General features: G+C 55.5%; 1 protein-coding gene across 2 annotated transcripts; it reads right to left on the minus strand.

Annotated features, from left to right (window-relative positions):
• Window positions 1–1756: 1756 nt before the first annotated feature.
• On the minus strand, window positions 1757–9286 carry ZFAND2A (zinc finger AN1-type containing 2A). Of its 2 annotated transcripts, none has more exons than XM_032459864.1 (5): window positions 9031–9286; window positions 7786–7884; window positions 7264–7358; window positions 5632–5763; window positions 1757–4307 (listed from the first exon to the last, which is right to left on the minus strand). In XM_032459864.1, the coding sequence occupies exons 2-5, from the start codon at window positions 7838–7840 to the stop codon at window positions 4152–4154; spliced, it is 438 nt and encodes a 145-aa protein (XP_032315755.1). In that variant the 5' UTR covers window positions 7841–7884; window positions 9031–9286; the 3' UTR covers window positions 1757–4151. The 2 variants fall into 2 exon arrangements, with proteins under 2 accessions (XP_032315755.1, XP_032315754.1); XM_032459863.1 differs by lacking the exon at window positions 9031–9286 and adding an exon at window positions 8408–8981.
• Between the last annotated feature and the right edge of the window lie 3103 nt (window positions 9287–12389).

Here is a 12389-nt window from a genome sequence, read left to right on the forward strand (position 1 = left end):
CAGTGCAGGAGGGCTCCCTTTCCTCCACATCCTCTCCAGCGTTCACCGTTTGGGGACTTTTGAATGATGGCCATCTTTGTCGAATTTGGTTGAAAATGTGTAAAACACTAACATGAGTAACCTGCAAACACTGACTTAGGACAGGTGGGCTGGTCGCACCCCTTCTTCCCCAATCCAGGGCGCTTCCCACTGGGAACTAAGGTCACAGACCTCCCTCTCCCGCGTCATGGGAGGCCCTCAGCTGACACCTGGTGGGCGTGGCTGGTACTGCAGCCCTCGCGCCAGCCTGGCGAGCAGGACTGGTCCTGGGAACCCCGAACGCAGCCAGGCTCCGAAACTCCAGAGAAGCAGGAGGGCCCCCGCGGCAGAACGGGCGTCTCCACCCACGGGTGAGGACTTCGGGTCCCGACGACGCGGCTGTCCCAGCAGCAGAGAAAACACCCAGCATATCCACTGGCTCTCACTCCCCACACCAGGAGCCGGACCCAAAATTCTCTCTTGAAAGGTACGGCAGACTCCCTGAAAAGGCTGGCATCCCCCTCACTCGTCCAGCAGAGCAGGGGGACCCAAGGCTGGGCACCGATGCCCCAGGACAGAGCCGGTTCCCTCAGCGAAGCTTCTGTGTCTACCTGAAACTTTCAGCCTGTGCTCCCGGGGCTTCTCCGTCAGGGGACAGGGTGTCTGTGACACCCTCTGTGTCGCTAAGTAGGTGCCCACCACTGTCACCCAGCCCCACCTGTGGCTGTTCTTCGTAGGACAGAAACCTCAGCCAACGTTTACACAAAGTGCCAAGCTCACTCACCACACGGCCGGGACAACCTCACCCCGTGTCGCAGCTCCAGGGGGGCCATCTGCCACCTCATGCTGTGCGAACATTCCCACCGAACCGCCCAGCAGCTGGGGAAGTGAGCCTCTTCCCACCCCGGACATACGGGAACAGAGCACAGGACTCTCTGCTAAGCCTCCTCCCCAAAAAGCACAATTTTCCAAACTCTCTCCTAACACGAGCGTTTTCTATGAAAATTTACAATACACTGGCCTCCCAGTCCCTTGGCACACGGCCACCCCAGCTGACTCCCTTTGCTTAACCTCCTCAGACGGGCAGTTCTCAGGAGATGCTCAACTTCGCTCATTAAAGATGTACATTTAAAGCAAGGTAACACTGTGTTTTTATCACATTAGGGAAAAAAACCAAACCAATAAAACAGCTGATGAGGGTGCGGGGAAACCGATGGAGAGGAAGTTGGTATGACTTTTTGGACAGCAACTTGTCATGTTTGATCAAACCTTGAAACACGTCTCCCTCAGCACAGCAGTGCCATCCAGGAAACTCGTCACCGGCAGACAGTGGAGGGACGGCAGCACCGCCAGCATCCCCACCTGGGAGACCCCCGGGGAGACGCCCCGCCCGCGGTCAAGGCGGCGGGGAGACCACGACCTCCCCCTCTGTGGTGGCAGGAGCTTCGGGATGAACAGCACTGTGCTTTCCTAGCCCGTCACCCCGTCACCCTCCTGTGCCCTTTCTACATCTCTTCACACGGGGCTTCATGGAGAACACTAAGCACTTCGAGCTTCTTAGAAAGCTCTTGGTTACACGGAAATGCTCCAGGCGCAGGTGAGACAGACATGCGGACCCCAAGCGGACCATCCAGGTTGGATGAGTGAGAACAGCGCTAACAGAAACAGAATGCAAGCCCCCAACCTATTTTTACAACTTCTAATAACTACAATTAAAAGAAAACAGAAACAGGTAAAATTCACTTTAATGTTTCCTTTAATCCATCATATCGAAAACACCATCTCAACCTGTAAATATTTTTAACAATGAGAGATTTTCCTTTTTTCCCCGGTATTGTCTCCCAAACCCGGTGTGTTTTAGATTCTCCATTTGAACATTAACCTTTCACGAGAAAGACAGGGTCTATTTTTAGATTCCATAGAATTCACAGTTGAAACAGACTTGCACTCAAGTTCCTGACAAACTTCAGTTCTGTTTCCCAGTAACAGAACCGAGTCCCAGCTCCGCAGCTGCGCTGGCGAGTCTCACGCGTCCTGAGCTGGAGAGGCTCGTGGCTGTCACTGGGGACAGCAGACAGTGGAGAGGCGCTCGGCCCCGCGTGGCCCCCAGGCCGGTGGCAGCGTCCCCAGGCCCAAAAGTGTGAGCAGTGGGGGTCCGGCCAGCCACAGAGCCAGGGACTCGGGGTGGGCACAACACTGTTCTCACAGGCCCCCATGGGGATGCTGGGGTGGGCGCCAGCGTGAGGACCATGGGTCACGCCAGTACCGCAAGACAGGGCGTGGAGACGGCTTCATCATATTCCTGTAGAGCCCCCCACCCCGCACTATATTTTGAGGCTACAAAACCAGAAAAGACAGTAACTGCTCAGATTCTTGTTAATGTGGAGACGTCAGGGACGTCCAGCTGGATGACCCAAGGGTCACGATCAAGACCCACATGATGGCAGTTTGTCCCGTCCTGTCTCCCGACACCCAGGGTCCCAGGAAATGAGGCTCTCGGGGACGGGTACCAACCAGGGCCCTTGCTGTCAGCCCAACACCCGCCGTCAGGTGGCCCTGGGCTGTTCCCTCCCGGGAAGGGGGAGGTGGGCGGGGCCACCTCTGGACAAGGACTCCTGACAGGGTGGGCATGATTCCCCAGCCCTTGCCTGGGCCCAGGTGGCCGATCACCACGGAAGCCACGTCATGAAGACAGTGAAATCAGCTCTGGTGGTTGAAGTGACAGAAGCTTCCAGAAGCCAGGGCCCCTGTCCGACTGGCCTGGGCAGGGCTGCTTGCTGTGACAAGGGGGTCAGTACTGCAGTATAAGAATTACCCAGAATGACAATTAATGGGCAGAAGGGCCGCAGTGGGCAGACCTGGTCACGTCACCGCCTCACTTCCCACCTGAAAGGGGACGAGACAAGAGCGTGTTTTCACATTCGTCCTGGCGAACTAAAGGGCTTGGCTGGCAACAGACGGGCATGAAGTCAGGGTTTCAGGAACTGGCTGGTGGGGGTGCCAGCGCTTGGCCCAGGCTGGAGGGGCAGACGTGCGCCTGAGGCCCGAGAAACATCAAACTCAGGTCCCTGCTCCACCCTTTTCCAGTCGAGCTGCAACTGACGGTGCAGGCGGCTCGAGGGGCCTGCCACTGACGGCACTGTGGCTGCTTTCAACCCCTAGTGGGACAAAGGCCACATCCCTGACAGCAGGTGGGCATTGTGCTCGCCGCTCGGATGTCCCTGAGCCACTGCGCCAGCCGGCTGGCGGCCCACCACCCGCACAGAGAGGTTACGTCCGCGATCCCCGGCCCTGCTGCTCTTACCAGAGGGCCGCACGTGTGGCCCCGGGAGCCTCCACCCGGTCAGGCACAGACCACGTGGGAGGCGGCCTGATGGGGCAGACAGCCGCGGGGCTCCACCGCTGTCCCACAGTGGGTTCAGGCAGGTGTCCCGCTGGCCCGAGGAAGGCGCCCCCGGTAAGAACACCAGGGAAGGGGGTGAACGGTCCCGTCAGAAGACGGTGGGGTCTGACACCCCAGGACAGCAGAATGGGACCATATTTGGAAGCAGAGTGGTTGGAGACACAGGGAGAGAGCTCACAGTGGGGCGCATGGGACCCCAATCCCACGACCAGTGTCCTTATACAGAGTGGACACTTGCGGGGAGCGGGTAGCTCAAGTGGTAAAGTGCGTGCTTCGCGTGCACAAGGGCTTGGGCTCAATCCCCAGTAAATCCTCCAAAAACAAGGAAGTAAATCTAATTACCTCCCCTCAAAAAATAAATAAAAGTCTTTTTAAAAAGTGGGCATTTGGACACTGACATACAGGGAGACGCTGTGGGAAGATAAGAGACCAGGGTGATGCGTCCCCAAGCCAAGGGACAGAGCCACCAGCAGCGCAGGGGGAGGCCCAGGCCAGACCCTCCTCGGGGCCTCGGGAGAGGCCAAGTCCTCCGGCACGGGAGTGAGGACCCTGGCCCCAGAGGCCCCGACAGGGAGCTCCACCTCCGCAGTGACTAGAATCCAGCCCGAGTGTGGAATCTGATTTTAATTGGGATTACACTCATCTGAACTCCCACAGCAAATGCTCAGCACCAACGACGTGGCTGGAAGGACACTCCCAGTCTGTCCGCCCCGCGGCGTGAGCTGGCGCCTCACCCGGCCGGGCCGATGGGGCGGCTCCCGCGCTGGCAGCCGTGGTCCTGGGGGTGGCGATGCTGGATGCAGAAGCTGCCGCGACACTGCTCACAGGTCAGCTGCAGCATCTCCTTCCTGCGGCAGCCCTCCTTCGAGCACCGGAACGTGAAAATCTGAAAAAGCACATGGTGCTGCCACATTTCCCCTGCTGCAAGGAGCAGCTATCTGCCAAGCCCTCCAACGAGACCGTTAACCTTTACACTAGGAACGTTCTTGGCTAAACAGAACGGAGATGTCAAGGTTTCCCCAAAACATGGTTCTGCCAGGGGACAGAGAAGTTGACTGAGGAGACAGGGAAGTTCTAACAGGTGACAGGCACAGCGTGTTAGGTTGCAGACTTGGGAGGTGACTGGGCTTCTCCAGAAATGAGACCAGACCCAGGGCAGTGGGGACGGGAAGTGGAGGGAGGAGGCCGAGCAGGTGGCATCAGACACCGTCCTGGAGGGAGCTGGCTCCAGGGGCCTGGGGACAGGGCAGGTCGGCCTGCCTGTCCAAACCCCCACCACGGCCCCTACACCCTGAGGCCAACCTGGGTCGAACCCAGTGCGAGCAGAGCCCCGCCAGGCCCGGAGAAGGTGCGGTGGAGCCAGGGCCTCGCGTGAAGTCAGCAGGTTCCACCGTGTCCTCCAGGGGGCTGGGGGGCCACGCGCACAGGTGAGCAAAAGCAAGACAACCACCAGGGCCTGCCAACGTCCGCAAGTATGAGCGGGAGCTGGCCCGCAGGAAGCCGGCGGACCGTGCGCCTCCACCAAGATCGGGGGCAACACAGGACAGAGGACACTATGGCCCCCGTGATGCTGGTGGGAGACACCAGAAGGGAGGCCCCATCCTAAGAGGAACGCACAGGGCCCGCCCCAGCTGTGACCTCCAGGTGCTGGGGCCCGGACACCCGGCCGGAAGCCCAGCGCCCAGCTAGCAGGGCGGACAGGCACTGCTGAGCACTGAAGAGTGGGTGAGAGAGATGCCACAGAGGACGCGCAGGTGAGGAAAGGGGGGAGCCCCAGCAAGCCAGACGGGCGCCCAGGAGAGCAGCTGCCGTGGGGCGGGACTTGCTGTCTCTCCAGACGGACAGGCCTGCGACTTCAATGAACATCCTGACACCACCTGAGCGACAGCACTGAGCGTCTGAATCTCACGTCGTTTTGCGTTCCCTAGACGGGGCTCAGGAGAGAAGTGCGCGCTAGCAGAGCGGGGCTAGAGGCCACGCCAGCTCCCTCCCTGGAGAAAAAAGCGAGGCTCCTGTCAAGAAGGCAGCGCCCAGCGCAGACCCCGGCGTTCAGAGAGCACGCCCGCGTGGCTGTGAGCCCGGGCTGACGACAAACCGCTAGGGCTTTATTCTGCACAAGAACTACCCAACCAACCAGCAGGTTACACAGCAGGCCTCCCTTCCCCTCCGGGGACGCGGGCGCCCGCAGTGGACATGGAGCCTGTCCTTACCTTGTCTGTCTTCTTTCCGGGATGGGATTTACAGTCTCCATCCATGTGCTCACTAACCACCACATCTGCCACCTCTCCCTTCTTTACTGGGATCGGGGTGTCACACAGGGGGCACACGGGCACGTGAACATCCTGCAAGTAATGAAAATGAGACGGTATCCCAGATTCAGACAAAACTCACAGAAGGAAAAGGTACAGTGGCACAGCGCTTTCAAAGGCAAACAGCATGGGCACTGACGGGACGCTCACGATGCGGATGCTCGGTTGGCACAGCGGACTAACAGCGAGGCGTCCCTGGAACCCAAGGACAAAGTCTCCTGAGTCTAGTGGAGTTGAAGTGGAACGGACTACTGACTACCCGTGGAAATGACCCTAAGACGGCCAGCCAACGTGGCCACATGGGAGTCTCGCTCCTCAGTCTGGGAAGCACACGGCCCGTCTGAGCTCTCGGGGACACAGCCGTCATCCATCCCAAGACCGGGCCCCAGAGGGACTGGAGGGGGCACCCAGCAGCCGAATGCCCAGCACAGTCAAAAAGACCTTCGAGCCACGGCAGAAGCCGAACTCAGCCCGACGAAAACACCAAGGTGACAAGTGACAGGTCATCACAGGATCCTGGGGGCCTACTGTCTGTATCTGAGCTGGAAAGGCCCCCAGGAGTGCGCCTGCAGTGGCCAGTCCGCCAAGTCAAGGAAGGTGTTACCGGGTGACCTCCAGGCTGACTCTCCCCACAGAGGGACGGCAGAAGGTCCTGTCAACAAACCAGGCAGTCGGGCTGGTCACCAGTGCCAGGTAAACGCGAGTCACCCTCCCTGCCCCCTTGATGAAAACAGCCAAGGGTCAGACTCCAGCCAGCATTGGTCAAAGCACGGAAAGTTAAGTCGCCTGCGTCTCTAACCGGCACAGGGCAAAGCAGCAGGGTGCAGACACCGTGGAGTGCCCGGAACCAAAGTGAACTCGGGCCGGGACCACGTGAGAAGGGAATAATCAAAGCCTTAAACCTCCAGACTCACGCAAGTCAGTTTCCTTACAGCCATCTTTCAGTTCCTTCCTGGCACTGTTTGAGTCACCTAAACAGGATGTCAAGGCTACCCAGGCAAGTAAGCATCCTTAATCCCTACCAGACTAGACACGCGCCGAGCACAGCGTTGTGCTTCCTGGGCCACGTGAAGACAGCTGTCTTCCCTGGTGTGTTGAATCAAAAGGACTAAGTGTTTTAACGTGTAAAGTACGCTTGGAAGATTTGGATACAGCTATTTGACTCCAATTAGGAAATAAAACTTGCTGCTTTCAGAGCTGTGCTGTCCAGAGCTTCCCGCCATGGTGGAAAATCTCCACGTCTTCACTGGAGGTCACCAAACCCAGAAATGTAGCCAGTGTGACTGAGGAAACAAACTCTACAATTTAATTAAAAAAAAATTGGGGGGGGGGCGTACTTATTAATTAATTGAGGTACCAAAGTTTGAACCTAGGACCTCCTGTGTGCTAAGCACACACTCTACCACTGAGCTATACCCTCCCCTCTTTTTAATTTTAAAGTATTAGCTACACGTGGCTGGCGTCCACTATTTAGGACTGAGCAGCTTTAGAGAGTGAGGATCAGAACCTTCTGAACCAAGTATGGCAACTTACCTTCTTGAATGCTAAGGGACATTTATGTGCAGCATAGATGAAGTGATCTTTACAGAAGTCCTGTGTACACGCGTCACATTTTAATGGAAGAAAATCTGAAAACAAAATAGTAAACCATTTGAAAGACTAGAACCGAAGAATTACCGATCACATTAAACAGGTATTTACTTTCACTGAGTTGTCCTCAAGGTATCACACAAGAAAAAACCGGGGGTTATAAACTTCACAATTCCACCAACACTGAAGACCTGCACAGCTATCTTTTCAAAAGAGATCCCATCTCTCATGGTATCACGTATTTAAGGCTGCGCACTTAAATCTATTTGGCCCTGGCAGCCAGCCTTGCATCTGGCAGTAGGTAGATGCTAAATAAAAATGCTGAACACAACCCAAACCTCAGGCCAGCATCCCATTACTGAGAGGCCAGAAAGGCCAAAACCCACAGAACAGCTGATGAAGCCGGGATCCAGCTCTTCCCACAAGACAGCCATCCTTCATCGGTGTTCTCTTAAAAATGCTCACCCAGCTGCTTGCAAGTCTTCTCTGAGCAATGCTTCCCCAAATCAGGAAACTCCATGATGAGAAAGTGTCCCAAACACAGTTGGCAGAGTGGAATGTCACCTACAAGAATTAGAAACAATGAGGAGGAAAGCAATGCCGGCCCTCACTACAGTCACCAGGATCTCCTACGCAGAGGGGTCCCAGTAAACACACACTGCAAGGAGCATCAAGTGCCAGGTCATCCTGGGCCCACGAATTATTGTTTTCTAGCAAAGAGGGAAACAGGAGTTTTAGCCTAAGCACCAGCTCCCATTAGGAGATGGGCTATTTTTCAGTCCTTTTAATTCCAAGTTTATGTACCTCACCTGGAATTCAGGTTTTCATTAATCTGTATCCTGACTCATATTGACAGGGACTTGCCATATTCAATGTACACAGCGGCCAGAGAAAATTACAGCCTTGTAAACTTTAACAATTTCATCTATTGAATTTACTTGTTGACATAAACAAAACTCCGTTACCAGGTGCTAAATCACGTTAATTGACTACACTATCCCGGAGAGATTCCACTCAGTCCCTCGCTGCTCTTTAACTCCCTTGTGCATCGAGCTTTACTTAGAACTTAGTCCTTAATGACATGTACCTGGAACCGACCACGGGCAAGGGCAAGACGTTAATTCACCGGTGGAAAATTACTGCACGTGAGACAACTGAAGCCCACAGCACGCCTCATAGGGTCCCCTCCGCCATCTCGTACCCGCCAAACCTTCCGAAGCTCTTGCCCCTCCCAGAACACACATCCCCGGCCCTCTTCTGGACCTGCCCATCAGCCCGCTGCCCTCCCGGGAGCGTCTCCCACGCTGTCCCCCAAGCCTGGAACACTCCGGCCACAGCTAACACCACTCTGGCCCTCGAGCCTCTATTTAAAGCATCACTTTCTCCAAAAGGCCTTTCCTACCACCTCCCCCGCTCTGCAATCCCTTCCCCAGCACCCCACTCCTCTTCGTCGTCTACACTCGGCTCCAAGGAGCGCAGCACTAGAGTCGGGGCTGCCCACAGCCGTGTCGAAGAGCCGGTGAGTCCCGGCAACCCCGAGGGTGTGCTCGGAGAGCTCTCCACCAAGGGCCGACATCAGCCCCGACGGGGTCTCGCTCTCCGCGCGGCGGCTGCGGTGTGAGGGTCCCGTTCCGCTGGGCCAGTAACACCCCGGTCGTCCGAGGTTCACGGCCCCGCCTGACCCGCGCCCCGGCGCCCCTGGCCCCGTACCTGGCCCCGTCGGACGCCCGCGCAGCCGCGGCGGGGAGCGGAAGGTGGCGGAGACCGAGAGCTCTGTCTCCCTGTCAGTGCTCAGCCGCCGAGGACAAGGCCGAAAGGACGAGGGAAACGGACTCCGAGCAGCAGCTGCGAACAGCCAGGGTCCGCGGTAAGGGCAGCATCGCGCCGTGGGCGAGTCCCCGCCATTTATTCGCACCCGCCGGACTAGCCGGCCTACGCGGCCAGGGCGCTTCCGGCGCGCCCCGACGACGTCACGGCCGGGCTGCCCAATCCCGTCCCGCCGCAGCCAGGCGACCCCAGTGCGCCTCGGTACGTCACCGCCGGGCCGGCCAATCCCGCCAGGAGGCCCGCGCACTCCCCGCCCCTTCTCGAATAGTCTGGCAGCCTCTGGGCCGCCGAGTCACGGTGAGACGGCTCTGCGCAGGCGCACTGGGCGGGCCCCGGCGCGGAGGGCTGAGTCAGGGCGGGCGGGGCCGCGGCCGGGCGGGGGCGCGTAGGGGTCCCGGAGGAAGGGCCTGTTACAAGCCTGAGTCACAGTGACTTCCGACGGCAGCCGAGCGGCGGGGAGAGTCCCGGGAGCCCCTCCGTCAGCTCCTCCGAGGTTCCCCAGGGGTCAGCGTTCCCCCTGGTTTTCTCCGTCACCCCCCCCCCCCCGTACGTGTTTGTGCACTTGGTTCTGTCGACACCTGCGGATTCAGCCAACCGTGCATCCCAAGTATTGGGAAAGAGACAAAGTTACAGAAAGCGGAAGCTGCTGGCGACTCTTGCCACAGTATTTACATCGTGTTAGATGTTACAAGCGACCTAGGGACGATTTAAAGCACACACCTGAGTAGATCGTATGCAAATACTGCTGGAATTTTCTATAAGGGACTTGAGCATCTGTGGGTGTGAATGTCCCCGGGGGTCCTGGAACCAGGCCCCCCGGGGGACACAGGATGCAGGGAGGAAAGTGTCCCAGCCCATTCCGTTTTGTAAAGGCCCACTCACGCTGAGTTACCTGGTGCTCCTAGGACAGCGCCTCCAGGGGAAGTACGGGGTTAGGTTCCCGAGAGCCTCTGGTCACGTTCTCATCAAGCAACCTTTTGCTGACCTTCTGCGTGTGTTTCTGTTTAAAGGCATGTTGTTTAATGTGTGTTGTTCATTTGTTAACACTGAACTCAGCTCACCTGATACAAGTATATTCTCCAAAATGTACACCACAGTCTTCTTGAGTTGAGGAAACTAGACAGCACTTGAGAACCGGCTTGGGGCCAGTTTAGAAAAGTCTCCATCAAGGACAAAAATGCAGAAACCATGGCACTACATCAGCCGCAGAAAAGGGCACTTGCTTACAGTATCAGAACTGAAAGAAGGCGGCACCTGTCACCTTGTTCAGCCTCCACTGGTGGGGCGAGTCACATTTCTCACCACCTGCAGGTGTCTGCAAGTAACTGTGGAAGCACTACAAACACCGACTTTGGAGTCACAGATACACTTTAGCAAGTAGGCAAATTCACATACTGGGAAACCACAGACACTGAGGACGGACTGTGTGTGTGTGTGTGTGTGTGTGTGTGTGTGTGTGTGTGTGTGTGTGTTTATATATGTATGTGCCATTTTCTTAGTCTTTTCTGAACCATTTGAGACCACGATGGAACCTGGATGCCCCATCAACCCCAAATATACCAGTGTATATTTCTCAAAAGCAGACACGCCTACACAAAGACCACATTATCAAAGATCACAGCCTTTCGCTCACAGAAGCTGACTCTTGGGCTGGTCCATCCAGGAACAGAATCACGTCATGTTTTCTAGGTAGTCACAGCACAGAAGTGGAGCTGTGCTCATCGCAGGCCCAGGATTGCAATCCATCCTGCTGTGGGTGATGTGAGTCCTCATGACTGAGTCAGACTGGTAATGTCTGCGAGGCTTCTCCATTTTTTCATCTGTGAATTGGTTAGTATTTTGTAGGGAGAGATTCCGAGATCCTGCCAGGATGTTCTCCATCACCCTCTGCAACCTTACCCTCCATCAGTGAAACACTGGTCAGTGCCACGTGGTGCTTTTTAGAATGTCCATCATTTCCTCTATGTTCACGAGTTGGCCTTCTACTCTAAGGGAGAGGTTTCCCTTCTCTGTTTATTTGTTAACACTAACTCTAACCCTAAGAACCAGAATTCACCCCCAGCATCGGGGAAGTTCAGGAGAACATGTGGAAGTGGACAGCCAGGGCTTTGCCAGACATGGCCTTGGCCCACGTCTGACCCTGATTACCAGGTCCTGACCTGCTCAAGGCCACGCCAAGCTGTCCTGAGAACCAAAGACCATCAAGTCAGAATTTTAAAAGGCAGCTTTTTTTTTTTTTTTTGTCAGTAACTGAACCTCTGCATTCTTATAGAGAGGTGCCACCAAGCACAAGCCAGGTGACCACCATGCACCTAGGTTTCTTACCAGATCACGATTAAGGGCTTCCTAAGGTGTCCTCTGAGAATTGCCCGGTGGTCGGCAAGGAGGAAGGACTTTGTGATACTTCCGACACCCTCAGGGGCAGGAAGGCTGACCTCAGAGCCTTAGTTAGCAAACCTCAAGAAGTCTACATGGTGGCGAGGAGGGTATAGCTCAGTGGTAGAATGCATGCTTAGTATGCACGAGGCCCTAGTTTCAATCCCCAGTACCGCCAATAAAATTTTTCTAATTAAAAATTTAAAACATTTTAAATTAAAAATGTAAAAAATTTACTTGAAAGGAAGAGGACAGAGTGAGCCCTTGGGCTCAAGGTCACCTATGAGTAGCCTTGGAAACCGCCCCTGTCAGTCTGCCTTTCACGTGAGCACTCTGGGTCTCTATCAGTTTTCCAGTGGTACGACCATTTGGCTGTGATATTTGCTAACTCGTCTCATGACATATGAAGAATCAAATTTCTGCTCTGAAAGATCCTCCTCCCAGCTTAGGGAAAATACTAGAAGAATGGTTTGGTTTAGGAGGATCTTGGCTTAAGCCTTTATAATGACATTGCTACCTCTACTGTCCGTTTTGACCACATCCATCGTTCTCTACAAATTAATGAATGTGCACAATGCACCTGCAAGGTAAAATGGGTGTAAGTCCTCTTGGACCACTTGGAATTGACCATTAGTCCTTGCCAGACATCTTACCAGCACAACCTCCTACAAGGAAGGAGCTGGGCTATTGCGACCAGACGCGGAGGGATGCGATAGACCCAGGGCACGCAGGCAGCCACCCTGGCGTCAAGGGACCAAATATTTGCTCACCTTGTGCTTTCTACTGAAAGATTAACGATCAAAAGGCGAAAACTGATTAAATAAAATTCAAAGTTTATGACAAGACAAAAAAAATTTAAATTTTTT

This window comes from Camelus ferus, chromosome 18, assembly GCF_009834535.1.
Source record: "Camelus ferus isolate YT-003-E chromosome 18, BCGSAC_Cfer_1.0, whole genome shotgun sequence".
NCBI classification, from domain to species: domain Eukaryota; kingdom Metazoa; phylum Chordata; class Mammalia; order Artiodactyla; family Camelidae; genus Camelus; species Camelus ferus.